The sequence below is a fragment of the Heteronotia binoei genome, chromosome 6, assembly GCF_032191835.1.
Source record: "Heteronotia binoei isolate CCM8104 ecotype False Entrance Well chromosome 6, APGP_CSIRO_Hbin_v1, whole genome shotgun sequence".
NCBI classification, from domain to species: domain Eukaryota; kingdom Metazoa; phylum Chordata; class Lepidosauria; order Squamata; family Gekkonidae; genus Heteronotia; species Heteronotia binoei.
Window position 1 is genome coordinate 28,605,381 of NC_083228.1, and position 23,688 is coordinate 28,629,068.

The window sequence follows — 23,688 nt, forward strand, 5'->3', positions numbered from 1 at the left end:
TATCTCTTTAATTGTTGCTTAACACTCCTTTAGGCATCACGTGAAAGAAGAAGGGAGGCAGTTAAATTCCAACCAGGTACAGAAAGGGAAAAATGTTCTATTACAGGTGTGTGGGGGAGACAGAAATAGTCTTACTAGTATATACTACTTCTAAGAGATGAGAGCAGACTAAATTTAGATAAACAGTACCAGAGAGGCTAAGGTGAATGTTCTGCAGTGCACACTGTTGGTGCTAAAGAAATAAAAGCACATTGGTTGCCAATTTTTTTCTAAACGCCACCCCCCTCGATTGCTTTTTCTATTGCTGCTGCTTTTGTTTTTCACAGCCTTAACTGGCTGCAGCTTTAGTACCATGCTCTGTTTAGGAAAAGAGCCCTTCTTCCTAGTAAAGATATCCAGATTCAGTTATGTAACCATGTCACTAAGCAAGTGAAGCTCATTCAGAGTGAGGGCAATTATGGAAGCACTACCATCACTCAGCTTTGCTTGCCTCCCACGAAGTAGTCACATAGCCACGTCTGAATCCACAATGTTTATGTTGCTTGGAAGGATTGTTATAGGAAGGATAGCTATAGTGTTACAAATATAGCCTGTTAAGCCACGAAAAATCACACGATGCTGCTATCACTTGAATACACAGTACAGATGATTTAATCCAAATGTGCAACATGTGGATGGCACATCATCTCGGTGCAGTACAGCACTCTCCAGTTTGGGAGGAGTGCCTCAAAGACCACATAAAGAGAAAGAGTTTGTGAATTGAGCCTTTGTCTCCCATTCTGACAACCTTAGACATTAGACGACAGTTCTTAATCAGTTCTCATTAAGTGGCAGGGGATACAATAGAAATGCATAAATCACAAGGAAAATCTTGTTTCTGTCTCACTAGAAGACCTCATAATTTTTATTTATTTGTTGAATTTATATTCTGCCCTTCCCATGAGCAGGCTCTGGGTGGGTTCCATCCAATATGTACGACAATAAAAATACAACATTAAAATTCCACATTAAAATATAACCAAGGGGGCTATTGGAAGACTTCAAAAGCAAGGGGCCCCAGATGAATAGTAGGCTTTAGGAGGCTTCTATGAAGGAGGATTGCAAGTGCCCTTTTATAGATTCTGAAACCTACCCAGCCCTCACTATGACCTTACTCTTGTACATTTCCCCCCCTATGCTCTTGGCTTTTTTAGCCACATTAAAAAGCAATGCACTTCAGATGACGTGAGCTGAAACTCTATGACGACCCATTCACTCAGATTCATCACATGATATTGCAGTCCTCAAGTGATAAATACATTATGTGATATGGCTATCAGAGCTTTTGGGGTTACAGTCAAGTGGCAAAAACGGAAGAATGACTGAGTGGATACTGAGAAATCAGCATAGATTAGGGTTTGACAGTTTAAGTGAAACAGAAGAAGATCAATGACACTGTAACATTTTGCTTCTTTCTGGCTGGGTACAAAAGGGCAGCTTTGGGCACATGGGAGGCATTTCAAATCAGGTTATTTCAAAATGGAGCAGCCAAATTCTGATCAGATGCTCCCATGTGAGTCACCCATTTCCCACGCAGGAGACACTTTAGTGCAGTTAGAGGGCTGTTGCGCACCATCCCCTTGGCACGGTTTGGGTTTCTTTTTCCCCCCATACATTTTTAGTAGCCATGCACATATGCGCTCTGGGCAGTTCTTTAAAAAAAGAATACAGGTGAGTGCCTACAGCAGATTGGCAAGTTCACACCACCAATCTGCCTTGCTTGTGCACTCCCGTGTCCAGATGCCTGGAAAGACGGATGACATGTGGCAGAAGGATTTGCTACCACTTCATAAGTGGTACCTTCAAAGCTACCTTCATAAGTGGTAGCTTTTTGAGCCGCCTCAGAGACGCCGGAGGACGGGGTGAGTACGGGAGCAGGATGGGAGGCAGATGTGCACGTTTGAACTTGATTTTTTAAAAATCCATCTGTGAGCGATCCCTGTGTCAACTTAAAATGCCCATCTGGACCCAGCCTCTGAGAGCCTTCTATGTAACATCTGTAATGGCACTTCTCTTAGTGTTCTAAGATTATGTGTGCTATGTTGTCACCTTCCTTAGCATTTCCTATTTATTTTTGCTGCCACCAAAAGCTCTCACCTTAGACTTCTTAGCCGAACCTAAAGAATAGGATGGCTTAGTTATGTTTGGTAGAATGATAGAACAAACAGTGCATGGGGGTGCTCTGAGGTAAAGGGGAATCCTTTACTCTAAATAAAATGTTTTCTCTTAAACATAACCAGAGTTTATTTAGAAGTTCAACGGCATAATGGTTTCAGTAAAGTTCATAAGTGTAATGGTTTCAGACAGGTATAGTTCTCCCTTCTCTGAAGTTCCTTAAATAGACCTAGCCACAGATGCTTATACTCTGCCACCTTGGTTACAGATACACAGTCAATCATCCATCCAGCCCCTCTCCCATCTCACTTGAGAGGTTTGCATTCTAATCTACACACACATACTACATTAAAACACAGAAACAAAACACATACAAAATATTTTTAGAATGAAACACCACAGGAAGTGAGAGAGAGCTGGGCTTGTCTAGGAGATAAGAGAGGGAGAAGGAAAGGCTATCAAATAAAATAAATAAATAAAAAGGAACAGCAGACACCAAGTGGGTGAATGAATACCTTTCAGTGTAGTTTCCAATGTGTGTTCTACACACACACACACACACATATACTGGGGTTTTATTCATTTGCATCATTTGTATCCCCCATTCTCTCCAATGGGAACTCAGATTGAGAGAACAGGTTAAGCTAAGAGCATGTGACTTGTCCAAGGTCACTCAACAAGCTTTTGTGTTAGAGTGGGAATTTGAACCTGGGTCTCCCAGATCCTAAACTGACACTCTAAACCACTACACCACACTGACTACTTTCATCATTGAGAACATCCACTAGCATCCTATTTCTGCTCTCTTCTAATCTGAACCAAATGAAGACTCCCATGTTGTCTACAAGGCTTTTAAGCAGACAGAACATATTCCAAGAGGATGTAAATTACCATTAAATTACTGTTCATTAAAATATAACACAACTTTGTATTTGCTTTTAGCACACTAATCTGAATGAATAGAAATACAATATTTATCTACCCATGCTTATTTTGACTTTACCCGCATCATTAATCAAATAATGAAGAGACTGAATAAAGATTTAAAGGTCACAAAAACACACTTACATAGTCATCTTTTGGACTTTCAAAAGCAGAGGTGGGCAAACAGATTCTGTTCATTTAAAATAACAAACAATTGCCTTATATAGGGGAGGAAACCACATTTCAGCTTCCATTCCCTACCTATCTGCTTTTCTTCCACAGTCTACAAGCAGAACCTGTCCCCTAATTGTCTAGCACACATGCAACCCCAGATACATGAATATCTCAGGCAAATACTCCATGCTTATAGAATCAGGAAAACATTCCTGAGCAGTGACCAGCAAAAAGATGAAACTCTTGAAAACAGTGTGTGTGTGTGTGGGGGGGGGGTATAAGAGACCCTTATCCCCCTGTGCCTTAGTCCCTGACAGCATCAGGACCTTGCAGTGATTTTAAACGTTTTTAAAAAGTATCTAAAATGGTGGGATAAGAGGTTCAGTATTGTCCAGCTTGCCGCCAAGTTATCATGCCTTCTGGATTACAGTTTAGCAGCCAGATGAGAAGTAGTCATTTAAGTCTACTAATGAGAGGGACAACAAGTCATTCTTGGCACTGCCGGTAATGAAGGAGCAAAACAGAACTGGAAAGAGGGCAGGTAGGAGGAGTCACAGCTGCCTAGTTTTTCTTGACAGCACTATGCAAAGAAAGGCTTTCCAAAGTAGAACATGTCATTTCTGAAAAGGTTTGTTGCGCCTAGCCCCTTTCATTGTAGAAATGCAGCCACTCAATATCTGACCTTGTCCATAAGACATTTTAAAAGATCCACTGTATTGATTTAGTTTTATGGATTTTTTTTCATATCTGGAGCCCTGACGAAAGGGAAGGTCATATATCATAGTAAAATAAAACCATTTGTAATGTACAAGACCCAGTTTCGTGAAAGCAAACATTTCTGACGGGACTACAGAAACCCATTTCTACTAACCAGAAATCAGGCATTTTCCAGACTGCAGACGTCTTTTGAGCTTTCATGAGTGCCAGGAGGTTCCGATTATTGCACTATCAATGTGATCAGTTCACTATTTTTTTTTCCATGATGGTTCCATCTGTTCACAATTACACTGGAGATGGATTTTCCAAGGATTTTTTCAGTTTTATTTTGTGCGTGTGATAAAACACTGCAGCATTTCAGCAGCCTGCACATTAAAGTACATTCCCTACCCATCACACTATAATAGAGGGTCAGTCTTGGTTTATGTGTTTCACCTCTTATTGGTTGTCTTTCCCCCCACATTTGAGCCATCTCTCTGATTGTCCTCTCCATTTTTTTTTCTTAATTCCTTTACTTAATGTGCATCAGGTATACAGCTTCAGTGGTGTACCTAGCATATTTCATACCTGGAGTGAATAATTTTTAACACCCTATGACGGACTCAGGCAAATTAGCCTGGAAGCTGGGAACAACCTTGCAACAATTGGTTGGGTTGCAGCTATGGTAACGGAAATGTAGCAAATTGACAGACACTTGCAAGGAAGTAAAATGCCTCAGGGTTTTAGATTGAGTTCAGTTGGAGCTTGAGTACTGAACAGTTAGGAGTGAAGATTGTGTACTTAGACTGATCAATTGTGGTGTGAAGTAACTGGACAAGGAGCTGAGAACAGCCAGTGGGGCTGAGTTCCTTGAAGAGACAGAACTGAAATAAGCTTCTGTTTGTGAGAGAGTTTGTAGTCAGAAGGGGCGGGGGTCAAAACCAGGCACTCTCTCAGAGGATCTGTCACCACAACAGGGCAGACTCCTAGTAAACAGAGAATACTCAAACACTCAGAAAGGAGGGCTGGATTTTGGTGGCTAGAAGGGAATTCCAAGATTCAGACTAGGAATCTAGCTGGGTGGGTCACACAGGAGTGAGGGGCTGGAGGTAGCACTCAGAAGGTGTGAATCCTGAATGCTAGTGTGTGAGTCTGAGGGAATATTGATCTGGCGCAAGCCAGAAGTCCTTAGTGTGTTTGGCACTATTTTTATGATTTAAAGAAGCCTGGGCTTAGGGCTATTCCAACTCTGCCTAGTGTTCCTAGTGCCAAGTAGGCACTGCCTACTTATAAATTCTTGTATTTATCAATAAATTCTTACAAATAAATTCTTGTATTTATAAAAACCCTGCTTGTTTATAGTTTATATTTTAAAACTATCTCAGCCTGATAAATTTCTGGAGTTTAGAGGTTGTTTATTTTGATTTCCTGTCTGCCAACTGATTTGTTTTGATAACAACTAAATAATATTATTTTATCCCTCTTTCTTACCTTTTGTGAACCAATAACGTTCTTTTGGTTTTGAATTTTAAAAACGTTTGGTGCCTATTTTTAGAGTTCTGACAGGATTTCTGTGTGGGTGCTGAGGTACTGAGGGAAGGTGATGGAAAAGTTCATAGTGGCGACCCTCCCAAGCTGACCCTGACCAGTTCCTCACACACACCCATACTCTACAACAAAATTGTCCAAGTCAGAGCTGAGGTGGGCTTACTCTACAAACTCAGTGGGGCTTACACTCAAGTAAGCATGAGTAGAGAGGGATGCTTCCAGGATTAGCATGCTCTGGTCTTTAGCACCTGTGCCTTTTCTTGGGGGAGAGGCTCCAAGAAAACCCCCTCCTTGCTTTGCTGTGCCAAGCTGCCAACTTCGTGTGGAATGGTGACTGATCTCCCAAGAGAAGCTCTGTGTTTAGGCACACAAACACCCAGCCCTCTGGACAGGTCTTTGGCCAAACAATGTTCTTTCATGCTTCCATGTGGGCCAAGGGCTCTGGGCTTTTGACATGAGATAGTCCCACTGAATACCAGGAAATTTGTTCCCACCAATGCCTGCATACGATAGACAGGGTAGCAGAGAAACTAAATGAGCAATGATGGCTGCTGGTATCAGGCCTCCCAACAGGACTGACTGTTTCAGCACAGGCACCCTCCAGCCCTGAAATATTTCAGCACTGGCATGAAAAAAAAATTAAATTTGCTGCCCAGACCTGCCCTTCCTGGGTGCGTTTTGGGTGGCAATCCATGAGGCAGAAAAAATTGTCAGATTCCAAGCAAGGATCTATTTTGCAAATTAATTCCCCAATGGTGAAAAAGGGGGACAGGAAACACAAGTTTAGGAAAGAATGGGGGGAGGGGACAAAAGAAGACTGGGACAGCACAGGGATGTTAACAAAGTTCTCTGGACAGAAGAAAAAATAGTAACATCAGGGGATGAAAATGGAACATTAAAGCAATCTGGAAAATGCCTCAGAATTTTTCTAATCTTCACAGAAAGAACATTCATCCATCTATCTATCTATCTACCTTCACAAGGATGAGGCATGAATTGATAATGGTGTGCTACAAACACAGAGGAGAGGAGACACATGCAAGAGGGCAAAGGCTTCTGCATTTGGGGCTCTGATAAGATCACAGCTATTATCCTGAAGAGGGAGAGAGGCCCATCATGCTTAGACTCTGTGCTTTTGCACACATGGGGCTTACAATCAATTCAAACAGCATTACAAGCCATCCACAGACCCTGATTGAAGAGCACAAGTTTAATGGACTGAGAGCCTGGGAAAAAGCCAAGAAAGGCCCAAATCGATTTCTGCATTTACTAAAACTGATCGCTGGCTAAATAAATAAATAAATACTACATCTGTCAGTCAAACCCGAAATTTTCTCCAAGGGCACAATTACACATACACACATGCTGTCCCCTATTCTCAGCCAACTCTCAAGGAGCTCAGACAGCCTGATTTGGGAGAATGCATTTATTTGTGCAAGGTGGCATAAAGAAAAAAAGCAGCTACAGGTTTTCATTTCATCACTTTAATTTTTATGTAGCTTTCTTAGCTCAACAAGACTCCATTCGGCCACTTCTTCCAAAACATGGTCACACTTGCCTGTAACTGTTGTTCATTGAGCGGTCATCTAGGCAGTCACATATGAGTTCTGTGCATGCACACGCCTGCCAGAGAGAGGCTTTAGATACTCTGAAGAAGATAAGGTTGCCAATCCCCAGGTGGGGGCAGGGGATTCCCCAGTTTTGAGGCCCTCCCCCCGCTTCAGGGTTATTAGGGGGTTGAGGGAAATGTCTGCTGGGCACTTTATTATACTCTATGGAGACAGATTCCCATAGGGTATAATGGAGAATTGATCCATGTGTATCTGGGGCTTTATGGGGCTGTTTTGTGAGGTAAATATATCAAATTTTCAGCATAACATCTAGTGCCTCTCCTCAAAACACCCTCCAAGTTTCAAAAAGATTGGACCAGGGGGTCCAGTTCTATGAGCCTCAGAAGAAGGTGCTCCATCCTTCATTATTTCCAAATTGAGGGAAGGCACTTAAAAGATGTGCGGTACCTTTTATTGTGACTGCCAGAACTCCCTTTGGAGTTCAATCATGCTTGTCACACCCTTGCTCCTGGCTCCACCCCCAAAATCTCATGGCTCCACCCAAGTCCCCAGATATTTCTTGAATTGGACTTGGCAACCCTAACAGACACTGCTTAGCTTCCAAGATCTGATGAGATTGGGCTATACCATGTTGCCTTCCCTCCCTCCACTTTTTGTTCTACATCTTTTTTTTTTGTCAGTGGGGGGAGTAAAAGAATGAGGGACAGCAGAGGGGAGGAGAGAGGGCTGCAGAATCTCAGCCAGATTGCAGGGAAGCTGGATAAGCAAAAGTTGTGTGTGTAGCTTTCTTCCAGATAACCCACTAAATGCTCAGTTGACAGAGGGGAGAAGAAGTTGGGGTTCTTTTTTTGAAAATCAAGCCACAATCAGAAAGAAGACATGGCTACCAGCTAGAAACCTTTTAAACTGGTATGTTTATTATAGGTTTGTAGCCCTTGTTCTGATGCTAGCTTGTTTTTGTGCAAGTAAAAACATAAGAACATAAGAGAAGCCATGTTGGATCAAGCCAATGATCCATCCAGTCCAACACTCTGTGTCACACAGAGGCCAAAAAACAACCAAGTGCCATCTAGAGGTCCACCAGTGGGACTAGAAGTCCTTCCATTATGCCCCTCCCAAGCACCAGAATACAGAGCATCACTGCCCCAGACAGAGTTCCATCAATACGCTGTGGCTAAAAGCCACTGATGGACTTCTGCTCCATATGCTTATCCATTCCCCTCTTGAAGCTGTCTATGCTTGCAGCCACCACCACCTCCTGTGGCAGTGAATTCCACATGTTAATCACTCTTTAGGTGAAGAAGTACTTCCTTGTATCAGTTCTAACCCGACTGTTCAGCAATTTCATTGAATGCCCACGAGTTCTTGCATTGTGAGAAAGGGGGAAAAGTGCTTCTTTCTCTACCTTCTCTATCCCATGCATAATCTTGTAAACCTCTATCAAGTCATCCTGCAGTCGACGTTTTCCAAGCTAAAGAGCCCCAAGCATTTTAACCTTTCTTCATAGGAAAACACAGAAGTTATTAATGGCTTTTAGGACAGCATGTAAGTTGGAGAGCTCCCCCTTCCCCCTTGTTGCCGCCACCACCTATTCTCGTCCCCAGGATAGAGCTGAATGGTCACAGCTAGTCTTGCCAGTCCCCAAATGGGGGCAGGAGATCCCCCGATCTTGTGGGCTCTGAACCACTGCCAGCCAGCTGGCCAGCAGGGGAAACACCACCCCCAAACAGCCATCTCAGCATGTCACCAGTGAGTCACTGACATCACTTCCAGAAATGATGACATTGCATTTACTATGTCACAGATGATGCTGTAAATTTTGGACAAAAGTCTAAGATTCATAGCTGTTTTTACCATAGAATTTTGCCCAAAAGTAGACTGTCGCCTGATATCACCTCACTTCCAGAAGTTACATGTCTTGCAGCAGAGAGGGCAGGATATAAATCTAAAGTAAATAAATAAATAAATAAAAATCAGTGCATCGTCAGTGTTCCTGCTCACCCCTGGAATACCCCCAAATCCCTCCTCTGGCAATCAGAAGACACCTGGCAACCCCAGGCCACACACATTCCACAACTGCATACATGAGAACTTCTTGATACAGTGATGTGCTCCACATCTGAGGCCTGGAGAAGCAAGTTTGATCAGTGCTCCCAATTTTCTACAAAGTCTGACTGAGAAGCCCACGCCAAATCTCAGAGGCTCTGTAGTGATTCAGCTGCAGCCAAGAAGCAACAATAGGCATGTGTGTGCATGCGCACCTGCCCGCCTATCTCACTATCTCCTGTCTACCCTCACCATCACCACTTCTTCCCTCTTCCCTCCAGCAAGGCACTGAATTGCATGTCACACTTGCAAGTGGTGCTACCACTGAAGCCATCTCCTTTGTCTTCCTAGATGCCGCCTTCTCTCCCAGTCCCATCTTGTCATTGTCAGCAGGGCCACGGACTCCCTCTTGGGCCTGGCTGGGCTTCCCCTAAGCTCACTGCTTCTCCAGGCAGCCCCAGGATCCACAGAGGTAGCCCAGCATTAGTGGACTCAAGCAGTGATGGCTGCCAGCAAGTATGTGATACTGAGTGCCTGCTGATGCTACAGCTGCCTGGGGGCAAGCTTTGGCTTTTCAGTAGTCCCAGGGATAGTCTGTACTTGACCACTCCTATCGCTATGCCTCTTAACACTCTAAAAGTGTCACAAGTCTCCAGTTATTTCTTATTCAAAATAAAATAAGTCCCCGAAACATTTTATTGCTCTTCTCAGAGAAATGAGAAGCAGATAACCATATGGAAGATTAATCAGTGGAAACAAACTTAATAACTGGAAGGCGGACATGAATGAAGTGAGAAACTCTATACATTATGCATATGTAAAACATTTAATAATATTATTACAATAGCTTATGCAAAATGGTTATTGTGCAAATTGATTTGCAGTCTTTCTTGGCTTCACAGAAAAATATTCTCTTTTGACTGAGATCTGAGACTATCAGTGGCACAGTGAACACCAAGGCTGAGATGGAATTTCAGCTGAAGTTGAAGACATTCTAAAACAGAGGTGGCCAAACTGTGGCAAGGGAACCACATGTGGCTCTTTCATACATATTCTGTGACTCTCAAAGCCTCCAGCACCCCATTGGCTGGCTTGGAAATGGCACTTCTCTCTTTAAATCACTTATCCAAGCCAAGCCAGTCAGCAGCTTGGAGAATGCATTTAAAGATGAAGTTGCTTTCTTTCCACATCTCCATCCGTCTGTCTGTCTGTCTTCCTCCATCCTTCCAACATCTGATGTTTATTCTATGTGGCTCTTACATTATACAAGTTTGGCCACCCCTGTTCCAAAGTATGGTTTAGGGCAGGGGTTTCAGTTTGGGGGCTGAATCAAGCCCCCGGAGAGCTCAAGCCCCCAAGCAATTGGTTGTCATCTACTTCCTTCTACCTATATTTTGCTTCCTTCTGCATAACAACTTATTTTGCAAGGCTTGCTCAATTGCACAGGAGCTACAGAGCAAAACCTCTATTTTTTCCATTGGCTGAGGCTCCTCCCTTGGGGAGGAAGGGAGGAGGAATAGCTTGCTTTGCCAGGCTCTTGCAATTGCACAGCATAACTACTGAGCCAAACCTCTCTTCCTTCTATTGGCTGAGGCTCCTCCACCTCCTGGTTCCCTGGGGAAGGAAGGAAAGAGTCAGAGCTTCCTTTGCCCAGTTCCCTTGATCCCATGGGAGAAAAACAAATAATGCATCTTTAAGACCAATGAGTGCTAATGTTTTAAGCACCCCCAAGTATCTAACATCTAAGAACAACACAGACTACACAAGGAGTTTATATTGTGTCCCAGCATCTCTCTTTCCTAATTTTATTTTGGAACATGAAGCCCAAAGAACAGTTCTGAGGAACTCAAAAGATCTCAACAAGAATCTCAATCCCTGGTTGAGGATTACACTGCCATAATAAGAGCCTACCTTCAAACTCAAACGTAGATTTTGAGAACCTGGTAAATGCATATGGGGTAGAGCTAGCAATATAGAGGCAACCTCAGTTTCATTACTTTTCTGCCCAGCTGCCAACTTGCAGCTCATAAAACATGAAGAACAGGTGATTATCTCAATAGGATCTAGATGCAATTCCCTGAATTCAGGGATGGATTCAAGATACTACAGTAGAGTTATATAAGATCATATCATGATTTGAGGGCATAGAGCAGTAAGGGAGCTTTCCCCCATTTTAAGGACAGGGATTAAAATAGGAGATAAGTTTTTCTCCTGTATTAATAATGTTATTAAAGTAATATCAAATTATGTAATGGTCTGCCCCTCATCAGTGTTTAAGCAGTTTTTTGAGATAGTATCAGTTTCCTTTGATGATTAGTAAGGGCAGCAGGCCAGACAGTGTAGTTGTAAGCACTATTCATTTCTGCCAGAAAGTGTTCACAATTTGTAAAACATGGGACTAATTTTCAATAGAATATTACTGCCCTGTTCAAAAGGCATCCAATTATTCCCTTTTAATCAGATCTTAACCTGGAACCGACCAGCCTCATCAACAGAATATTTATCAGCCTTCTGCAAGCAACTAAAGACAGCAAAAATTTTAATGCTCTAGGAGGAAACCCGTTTCCCTTTTATAAGCAACTCCTTTAAAATTAGCTTGCTGAATTGCAATTCTGACTCTCCATTTCCCCAAAGACAGCTGGCTGCAAAAGTGCCATTTTACTCATTAAACACAAGCTCAGTGTACTTACCCACTGGAGTATCTTCATTGATCAACAGGTATGTGTCGAAGAAATAATTTATGAAGTACGGCAATCGATTGCTCAGTCCTAGAAAGTTAGAAGAGGGAGAAGCTTTATTTATAAGGTTGTATTTATATTAAGACAATTGACATTTTATTAGACCACAGACCAGAGCAAACAGCTGAGAATGCAACAGGTAAAGAGGGAGTTCTATGCATTACCCACAGCAGCTAGCCCCTACAGAACTACTGAAACGTGCTTATCCCTTTAACTCAGACATAGCAAATTGGCTCAATATTGAAATGCAAAATTAATCCAAAGCCATGGACAACATGGCTTACTAGCAGCACTAAAGATTAAAGCTAAAGTCACAAGCACCTATGCAAGCACCGAATCATTACTAACCCATGAGGTGACATCACATCAGGACATTTTCATGGCAGACTTTTACAGGTGGTTTGCCATTGCCCTCCCCAGTCATCTACACTAGTAACACTACTACTTTTCAAAGAAACAAACTGGGGTAGATGGGGGACCCAGTGATTTCCTCAAAAGTTGCATAAACTTCTATAACCCTGTTGCTCATGAGAATACCTTAGTGCCCCTGAATTATTAACATAAAAACCACATACTTCAAATAAGAAGTTATTTCCAAATTAAGAAGACTTTGCCCACTAATAAGAAACCATTAAGCAAACTACTCCAATAAGTTACCAAATGGACTCATAGAAGCTCCCCCACTCCCTTTCAGGATGACTTAAACATAATAAGAATGGTAGTGACCTGGAAAAACCCATGAGATGGGTAGCTGTTGGAGAACTACTTTTCCAGAACACCAGCCGCTATTTTTTAAACATTCCTGTTCAAAGATCAAGCTCCCATTCTTTGAAGATGGAAGGGAATAACAGCATAATAAGCAGATTAAATGGTTTACTTGGAAACTGTGTAGGTATGAAGAATTTATCATTTGCAATTTTTGAGAAACAGTGTGGTGTAGTGGCTAGAATGTTAGACTAAAATCTGGGAGACCCAAGTTCAAAATTTCAAATCCCCACACTGCAGCTGGGAAACATTAGGCCAGTCACTCTCTCTTAGCCTAACCAACCTCACACAACTGTGGGGATAAAATGGAGAAGGAAACAATGATGTAAACTGCTTTGGGTCCCTGGGCACTTTCACACACACTAAATAACACACTTTCAATGCACTTTGCAACTGTGTGAAATGGAAAAACCCACTTGCAAACTGTTGCCAAAGTGCATTAAAACTGCATTATTCAGCATGTGCAAAAGTGCCCCTTGTCAGGAAGAAAAAAGAGGCAGAAATTCCTAGTGTTTAAAAACCTTGATAGTGCTCCTGGGGCAATGATGTATCCACGAGCACCTCTCTGGTTACTGCCCTGCCTGGACTGCAGCATGGAGGTAAAATAGGGGGGATTCCAATCAAGATGGGAAGTATATTGTTCAGGATGCAGAAATATTTGGGCCTGTCCATGGGATCATTTTTTGCATGTGCGTTCGTTTGTTCCACTGCACACACAATTTACACATCATCCCTCAAAGTTTCTTAGCTCATTGATCAAACATTCAGGGACCAACACTGAGAAAGTGTGATGGTTCCTCAAGACAGTACATGAATTGCAATTATGACTGCTATGTGGAAGGAGATCATAGAGAGTGGCAGAGGAATGTACCAACTAGTACATGACATACAACATTTATCCCTAATTTATTGAGGAACTGACCTCCATCAAAAACATACGCATTTGTGTAGCTGTCTTGTGTTTAATTTTTTTTAGATTAAAAAAATAATTATTCGTACGATGTTCATTCTCTTTTGTATGATCTGTCACAGAATCATCTATCTAGTCAGATATTCTTTAAGAGGTGGAGAAACCATGGCTACCCCCTACAACGAAGCTATTGCCAATATACACCCATTTTGTGGTTGACTTTTAGACAGGACACGAGCACCAGCTTTGCCACTAACCCCAGCCACTTTGCTTTTGTCTGATGCCACTGATATAATAGGAGGCAAATACATATATCTTCCCAAAGACAATGGCTTTTAAAACAATTATTATTTTCTTTTTGTTAAATGGAGTGCCAGGCAATGCATGGGAAAAGGAAATGGCAATTACTGTTTTAGCCCATGATTAATACCTCATATTGTTTCTAGGGCTGCAGATCCTTTTGCCTCGTCAGCCTTAATTCCATCAGAGCATTTCTTTCTTTCTCCTTAAATAATGAGGCTCACTTATTTCAGCTGCACATGCCCACCTTTTCAACAGCCACCGCTAACAAAACCCTTGGATGAGACTCTGTTGTTTTCAAGCATACAATACTGAGCGCTGTGACAAACTGGAATATAGGATTTGTGAAAGGTTGTATAATGACAGTCTCATGATTTTTATTAGAACTTGGCCCTAATAAAAAAGCAAATAAAAATGTTTATCAGCCATACTTGCTACAGACTTGTGAGCCTGGTCCCTCTAGCACAGGAGTCCCGAACTTGTTTGAGCCTATGGGCATCTTTGGAATTCTGACACCAAGTGATGAGTGCAACCATGAAATGGCCACTGTAGGAGTGGAACCAACAGAGAGGGAAAGCCCAAATACAGGAAACAAGAGGAGTAATTTCTTAAAAATACACTGGGGAAAAGTAGTATGAATAAAGAAGGACCTCCTCCTCTGCTACGTCCCTGGAAGAGCATTATGCTCTACTAGGTCAAAATCTACTGGTGATCCCTGGCGCTAAGGAGATCCAGCTGTCCTCAACAAGGTGGAATGCTCTGCTGGAAGATACCAGGGCCCTGCGGGATCTTCTACAATTCTGCAGGGTGTGTGAAGCAAAGATGTGGCACCAGGCTTTTGCCTGAGGACAGCGATGGTTGCCAGGCTGGCATCCCGCCCCCCAAAGGGGGGATTTCCTGCTCCTAATGCCTAGAAAGCAGAACTGTAGCACATTAAAAAGGATGTTATTGGGTTGCAAGTTGTTTTAATTAACTGGTTCTATTGATTTTATATGTATTTTTGCTGTTGTACATTGCCTAGAGCCTAGTGTCGGCTGGGATGAGGAAATTCATAAATTTAATTAATAACATCAGAATGATAATCAGAATAAAACCAACACTGAAATGTTACTTTATACTGTACAACCAATGAGCTACCCAAAGGCCAATCAGAAGCCTTGCTGAGGAGGAACCTCACCGCCCCCCCCCCCCTTCTGAAATCACGTGGTGGATGCCAGGAGAGGTGTCAGTGAGCATCATGTGACCCACAGGCGCCACATTGGGGACTCCTTCTCTAGCCGTTTCTGAAATGGGAAAAGAAGCTTCACATAGTGGGGGAGAGGGGTTGTTTGTTTGTTTTACTTAATCTGGGGGAATCGACACCAAGGGTTACAAAGTCCAAAGGCAAATATTTTATCCACTAGCCATACTAATTAGGAGGAAAAGTGGAAACATGCAAAGTGTGTGGCATTGAGAGAGAGAGAGAGATCTAGCAAGTTTCTGAAAAGGTATAAATGCAGAGCTTAATGCATTTGACAGATGGGTTTACTTTGGTTCCTAGCCAGTGCCGCAATAGCCAGCACTCACACTTATTAAGAGATCCAGTCTAGCTGCCAGACAACAGACATTATTAAACAAGGGAAATTGGGGTTTTAATTGGCCTGTCAGAAATATTTTGCATCTTGTTTCTGACCCACCTATAAAACAAGTGCCCAGCTCTGAATGCAAACCACTACTGCAACACCTGGAAGTTTATCTGACACTAATACAATAAGAACAGCCTAATATCATAGTGTGAAATATACTTCAAAATTAATGCGGAATCTGTTGGGTAGATTAAAAGAAGCGTATTCTTCTTTTATAGCAGAACTTAACTGGGAACTGAAATACTGAGGGGGGCCCATTTCCTTTTTCTACTGAAGACATTTGTTGACCCTAAAGGTTTTCAAAGAAATATGAGTGTCAAAGTGTGCAGCACAACACAACTTTGCTTGGGAACAAACACAGCGAATTTATTTCTGTTATGCAGCATCAGTTTGTACAGAGACAATAATTCACACACAGGTTGATACCTACTGAAAGCATTCCCGTGTGATAGTTAGAAAAGGGATCCAATTTGTGCTACAATATACATCTAAGAGCAGCCCATATTAATAATTTATATGACAGGATTCTGTATTGTCTGTATATCAGAGACAGTACTACCTACCCATAGGAGTAGCAACAAACACTGACTATGGAATATGGGGAAACTATGGTGCAGACTTATCAAAACTGCATCTCCTTCCTCCTCACATTTCTGTTTGGACTCCTCCCTTCACCTTTCCCATTTCTTACAATGAACTGTATTCCTTTTTCCACTTCAGAAATCCTAGCAATGTTACAAATTGCTATCATTGTACTTCCATCAACAAACTGACATATAACAAAATCAGGATATGCATCCAAGCAGGTACGTTTGCATATTCTTAGCTGGCATGGGAAAATTGACCTAACCACTGCTGAATATGAATTATTCTTATCTTGAAATTGATATAACTGCTACTTTAAAGTGAATAGTCAACTCTGTCCTCTTTCCCTGCTTAATCTATTAAAATAGGCAGTTCATCAAAATAGTGGCAGAATTCTAAGGGAGAACATGAGCGTGAAAGGGATGCCTTGTTGGTCATCCCATCCACTAATCTTCCTGCACAACATCTATTCCCATGGATGATTAGCTATGAAATGTTTTACATTAGCTGTATTCTAAAGCATAAAATGGCAGACAAGAGATAGGTAATGGCAGAGAGGTAGATAACTACAAACCGTATCAATAAACAAAGCCTACTGGAGCTCATCAGAAAGAGATGTCCTGGAACCCATGCAGGTCCTATAAAAGAGATGCTTCTGCATGACTCAAAACAGGCAGACAGATGGAAGCACATCTCTCCAGGACAATGGAACTTCAACAGCTTTGTGTTATTTTAGCAATAAGTTTATGATCCTTCTTTCCCCTTTCTGCATATTAGGGTAAGTAGTTGACACTCCTTGTTGACTTTAAAATGGTAGTGAAAATTGTATTGTAAAAATGAAGTTTAGAAAAATAATGGGAATGAGTGAAATGAAAGGGAGAAGAACATAATGTGAGTTTATTAGACAGTGGCTCCAGTTCTCAGAATGGCACTGAATGCTGTCTTCTTGGTGATAATTCCAACACCTGACCACTTTGGCAACTACTTTGTTTATTGTTAGGCTTTTAAAAATAGACTTAGGCTTTCCACTTAGCATATTTTGTGCAGTGAGAAATAACTTTCCAAAATGAATTTCATTTTTAAAAATCTAATGATGTTGCAATAAAAGATCTATAGATCAGAGGCAAACAGTTACGTGCATCCCTGTATTCTGATACAAGATGTGAGAGAAATAATGTGAGGACAAAAACATTGCATGTTTGTAAAGAGGCAGAAGAGGGAGACAAATCAAAGCCTTCACCCAGGAGCTCCTAATTTCATCAGGTTTTTAAAAAGCTATACACTGAAAGCAATTAATTATGTAGATAAACAGATATAAGAAATAAGGTCAGGAAAATAACACCTTTATTATGACCAGTTACACAAATGAAACATACAGGCTCCTAAGTTATACAGAACTCTGCCCCCTTGTCCATGTTACTTAATCATGGTCACAATCCAATGCAACCACTCAAGATTAGCCAAAGATGACATTTGTAGTAATCCCACAAATTCTGATCAGTGGTCTTCAGCTTTTCCAGATCCAGGACTAACCATGAACCGACATAAAGGGGCAGCAGCATGATATTCACTAAGCTACAAGTACAACAGAAAGTAACAATCACATGAAAGGAAAACCTAGGAAAATGGGGAGAGAGAGGGCTGCACACAGCAAGCTCGTGTGGAACACTGGTGGACAATTTGGCAGGGGTATCAGGAGGGCAGGGTAACTGGCCCAGTCCTGGCTCGGGGGGCGGGGGGGAGAGAGGAGGGCATTTTTGGAACACTGTAGGGCTGGCAAGGATGGGCAGGTCAGGTCTCGCTTGATGCAGAGAACAGAGCTAAGGCAAGGGGGCATTTTTGCAAGGAGGGAGAGTCTCTGCCTCTGTCTATGCTAAGACAGAATCCTCTCCACTGCAGAGTGATTTTGCCTTACCATCCTTTCAACATGGCATGCAATGTAAAGCTGGAGACATCATGCCCTTGCTTTCTATAGATGTCCTCCCCTCCTCTGGAAAAAAAAAACAGCAATAAAGGGAGGATAATAGCCCTACAGAATTCTGCAACTCAGCAAGTGGGATTCTGTGACTCGCAGCCCATAGCATGAAGGCTGCTATAACAGATCAGCATGGCCAATCACTTCTGTAATGGAAATATGTTTCTGTGCATCTCTACAGGACAGAAACAACATTTTAGTTGCAGCAAGTCTCTGTTAAGATTCTCATAGAGCAGCATTTTAAGATTTAGCTGCACACTTAAGAGCCTGGTTGTGCTTGCCTCCTGTTGTTTGTTCTCAGGTTTCTATGATGGCTCTCTTTCCTAGAGAGCCCAAGCAGCTTATGACAAACTGATCCGTTCTAGAAACAGTTGGCAGCTGAACTATCAATTATTGATACTCCTGTAAGAATAGGAGAACCCAGCCAGACACAGATGGTCATTGTGGATTACTATGTTTACCAAAAGCAATATTCAAGCAAGTGATGCCATAAACGCCTCCGGCATCTAAGGCTACAATCCGACTCACGCTTACCTGGAAATAAGGCACAACGAACACAGCAGTACTTGCTAAACATGAGAAAAATCAGGCTGCACCACTCAATTCAGGAAAAAAGAAACTGCATGGCACCAGCACAGTTGTATATATTAACAAAAAGGTTACTAAGAACTACCTTGGATGAATTGTATAAACCGCATGAAGGTTTCAGGTTTAGGAACTATTCTCTTGGCTGAACTATAACTGAACTGAGCTGTGCAGTTACCACAAATGAACACTAGAGGGAAACAATCATATATATTCAGAAGAACCTCAGAGCTACAAATAACTTGGGAGGACATTTAAATTATTTGACAGGCAACTATAGAATAATTTAAGTCTCACAAACAAAGCAAATGGGAGGGGAAAGAAACTATTGGGCATGGTGGAAAAGCCCCTTTGTATGATGATCACAACAGTCTTTTTGATGAAGCATGGGAAGGGTTAAGTAGACTTAAGTCAAGCCATGCTAGGTGAAAAAATAGGCTCAGGTTTAAAAGAAGGTTACTGGAACACAGATACAATGGCAGTTCTCCCTCTGAAATCTGAAATCCATCAGTACCTTGGATTTAACAGGTTAACAAGAACACACGGGCTATTTCAATTGTACTTATTATTCTTATACCCTAGTTTTCTGCCCAATGGAGATCCAAAGGGGTTTGCAACATTCTTTCCATCTCCATTGTTATCCTCACAACAACACTGGAGGCAGGTTAGGTTAAAAATGTGTAACTAGTCCAAAGTCACCCAGCAATCCTCCCTGACAGAGAAGGGATGTGAGCCTGAATTTCCAAGATCTAGTCTGACATTTCAACCACCATGCCACACTAGCTCTTTGCAAGCTGGAGAGCATAAAGAAAATGCGGCCATCGTTATATTAACAGAGCCAGAGCTTCCTGCAATTTTAAACATAAATATTTTCATGATTTATCTTAGACTTTAAAATATGCTTGTGGTTGCCAGCAGCTTTCATTTAAAAATGTAAAACAGGCTAAAAAAAAAAAACAGCTGTTGCCTGACACCCCAAGAGGCCTCAAAGCCAACATCAGGCTTCTCTGTGGAGGAAGCCTTGGGGAGAGACAGAACCACAGGGGGACTTACGTTGGACGTAGCTTTTAGCATCATGGTCCTAGGAGGCAATGGCTGAGAATCAATTGGCCACGTGGTGGAGAATAAGCCTGGAAAGAGACTGTGCTTATGGGGTTCCCCAGGGCTTTGTTTGCAGAAAAAAAACAGCAGAAACTCATTTGCATAGTAGGCCACACTCCTGACACCAAACCAGCTAGAACTGCATTCCTCTGAGTTCCTGCTAAAAAAAAAAAGCCTTGGGGTTCCCCCACAAAATAAGGTAAAACTATTAAATGAGGCTACAGCTGACCAAGGACTACCAAAGACTTTCTCTGCTCTGAGCCTTCACAGGATCTGTTTATCTTCTGTCGTGCAAGAGAGCTACTTAGCCTATCCGGCCCCTTCCCGCCCGCGCCGACTTCAGGCGGCTCTAGGGCGGGGGCCGAGTTTGCCTCCCCGGATGGAGCGAGGCAATGGCCTCTTCATCCGGGGAAGCATCGGGCATGGTCTGGAGGGGCTTTATAAGCCCGGCCACGCCCGAGGCCACGCAGTCCTGCTGGCCGTTTTGGCCCTCCCTCCCTCCCTGTAATAGTACAGGCTCCTCCGGTCGCCGTATTTTCGGGGCCAGGTAGGAATTTTTTCATCTCAACTAATTGGCCATAGGTTGGGATGTTTTTTGCCTACCTTGTACTGTTGCTTTTTAGGTTGGGTTATTTATATCTCGGTAACTTTATTTGGCAGGACTTGAAGTCAGGTTTGCATTTGGTGGGCACCCACGGTTTTCCCGGTTTAAGGGAAGTAGCGGGGGGCGGATGGCAGCGGGGCTGTACGGCTCTCTGCTGTCTTTCCCGCTACAGGGTCACCTCATCTGGCGGGCCGTTCCTAGGTGGGCGGCATGGCCAGTTGAGAGGATACTCGGCCTCTGCCGGCCTGGTAGCAGCTGTTTTATACCGGCTGCTGCTGGGGGCTGGGTGGCTCGCCCCATCCGGACAGGGAAGGGATTGGGTGTTTTCCCTTAGCCTGTCCGGTTAGTTGTTAGGTTACCCCAGGCTGTTTGTTCAATAAAGTTGCCCTGTTTTATATCCATATAACTGTGTTGTCTCGTTCTTCCGACTGGGGGGGCAATTACTGGCCTTTGTGTTTCCATTGTAAAGATTCCATTAGTTACTTCTTGCTCACAAAAAGCCAGAAGTGCAACTCAGCACCAACACCATTTTGTAACTGCATGCCTACTCAAGTGCAGGATGCTGACAAGACCAGGTCTTAAGATCACACATGATGGGTAACAACTGCGTCCTTCTTCTCACCCCTCCTTTTTAACACTGAGGCTGTTGAAGAGCTCTGGTGCACTCAAAAACTGATGCACCATTTTGTGCCATTTTGGTTGGTACTAAGAAACAACATCATGTCATGACTGTTACCATAAAATTTGGCTCCACTAAAACATTTACTTACACTATACTGAAACATAAGTCTCTTTACATTCAGGAACTGAAGAAATTGCAACAATAATTCATGGCCGTTTTAGTAATTCCAACTCAATTTGCCAAGGAACCAGACCATCACATTGACATGTGTGTTTTTTTTCTTTTCCTCCCAGCTTAGAAACTGAGAATGGCATGGGGTAATATTTACAAGACCAAAGAAGAACACATTTTGTGGTATGCTCAGTTTTAAGATGTTGGCTTAGAGCATCTGCTGATTATGATTATGGGCTGCCCAAAGCTCTATATAGCCTGCTGGGCAGCAGCCTTCTGAAATTGCCAATTACATACAAAGCACGCCTCTGAACAATAAGGATTTCATTTAAAGCCTTGGTGGGCAGCCAGTTTTCCATAGGACAAATTACCTTCATTCTATAGGGGGGGGGGGGAAATCTTGATTCACACAAAACCTATAGGGCTATGTGGATGTTCAAAAACAACCATGGTGCACTTCTGCAAGTAGAAGAGGACCACCTTTTCACCTGGATTTTAGGTTCATTATTACTCCAGGGCTGCCACACCATCACTGTGACTCTTGAACATTTCCACAAATCCCATGCACACAGAGATTCAGGACTAGGATGTGCATGTGTAAAAAGGTACCCACGTACCCCATACCACAGCTTTCTAGGTAACAGAGGAGAGTAGGATTGCATCCACTGACTGCATCCCCTGCCTGCCTCCCATGTTCAGCTAGACATTTACAAGAGTCCTGTGCACAAGTGGATTTACACACACTCTTCCACATGATAGGGAATACTACAAAAAGCAGAATCACTGATACATGCATAGCACTCCCTGCAGATGTTTGACTCAAGTTCAACATGCAGACATCAGAGGGTGAAGCCCACAGGCTTTGGCGTACTATCTGCCTACATTTTACAGGGTCTTGAACATCTTCAAAGATACTGTTATTATGCACTGTATTAAAATTAATAACTGTTATGAAAGAATAGCTGTGCCCTTAGAATAACATAGACTTACCTGCCTAATGGCAACAATTTGATTCAAGGGAAAGGAAAAACAGGTATATGGTGATCTATGAGATAATCAAGGAAAGCTACATAAATCCTGGGCTCAACTCACCATTTGGCCAAGCTTCCAAAGCAGCCATGGTGGATCATTTATAATTTCCCTCTATGGTGCCTTAATCTCTGTTAGCCAGACCTTTGAAGGGCACCTTTTAGCTTGACACTCTTAAATTTCTGATTGGGTTAGTAAGAGAACTCCCAGGCTGCAGAGCAATCTATGAAAATGTTAGCTTGTACTGGAGTTCCATGTCAAGATTCCAGTATCAAGGAGAGCCACTTGCTGGATGTGCTAAGATGCTCTGTCTTGAATCCATTCTCAGGAGAGAAGGCTAGGGTTCCTTGTAAGTAATAGGATTAGCTAGCAATGTGCTTTCGATTCTTTTTGAAGTGTTCTGCCTTTACTATGTGCATCTTGCAATGGTTCCCCGTTATCTGCGCTTTCTAGGATTTATGTTAAGTCATTAAAGATTTATTTTACTCAAGATCTCTGGCTGCTTGGAGAAAAATCTCCTCCGTGATGCTAAAACTGCTGGAGTGGTGTTGACTAGTTTTCAGCACTGTATAAGAATGGCTGAGATGGATACAGAGAGGGATGGCATAGGGGCAGTCAGAAAGCCCTCTGCTCTCTCTCTCTCTCTCTTTCTCTCTCTCTCTCTCTCTCTCTCCCCCCCGCCACACACACCACTAGACTTCTGCCTAAAAGGGGCAGGATTTAAAATATTTTTTTTTTGTGGTGACAGCCTGTCTCCCAGAGCAAGAATCCCAGGTATAAACGGCACGGGAAGTAAAAGGTATTATATACACTATTGCCTCTATACATGATAGAGCTGAGGGATTCTGGAAGTGAGCAGTAATAATGTGACAATAACAAGAAAATCTTAAACGGTCACCCACTACAATCCCAGCTACCAAACACACATACACCAGATATGGGGCTCCAATTTCATTGATACAGACTCCTTAAATTTGAAAAGGATAAAAGGCGTCTGAGCTTCATTTTGCCATTTTCTTTATATAGCAAAGGGTTCCCTGGGGTAAAAATTTGAACACTTATCTAAAAGAAAATTCTTTTAAAAAGCTACCTAAGTGGAGCATTGTAGTTTGGTATGTAGATTCTCACACTCACCTGGAAGTTCACTTGTATTACACAGTTAACACCACCATGTGAAAATTTTTGCCAGGTGGTGTTTTTGGCATCTGCTGCTGATCTTTTCAACACATTGTCGCTAACTTTAATGACTTGTTTTCTCCCCCTGCTCAGCAAATTACTATTTCAGAGGGATCAACAACAAAGCAATATAAAAGAAGCCTCCTTTATCTGGCTGCCAGAATGCCATGAATTTTTAAATGTCCCAGTTGAAGAAGACACTTTATAGCTGAGACAAGAGCGTTACTTATTACAGGGCATATATTAAAAAACTACCAGCATGACAATGTGAAGTCTGTTTAAACCTCATGGGAAAGAATTGCCACTCTCAATTGCTCTGGCTCTTCTCTTATACAAGAGATTAGAAAAGCAAACATGGATAGAAACCATGACTGGACGGTGTCAGGGAT

At 42.4% G+C, this 23,688-nt stretch overlaps 1 protein-coding gene across 1 annotated transcript in view; it reads right to left on the minus strand.

Annotated features, from left to right (window-relative positions):
- Positions 1–23,688, minus strand: part of CDH23 (cadherin related 23) — a 655,943-nt gene that overhangs the window by 628,706 nt on the left and 3,549 nt on the right. The window contains exon 2 of the mRNA XM_060241177.1: positions 11,804–11,881. Within this exon, the coding sequence (XP_060097160.1) occupies positions 11,804–11,881 (78 nt within the window). The remainder of the gene's footprint in view (positions 1–11,803; positions 11,882–23,688) is intronic.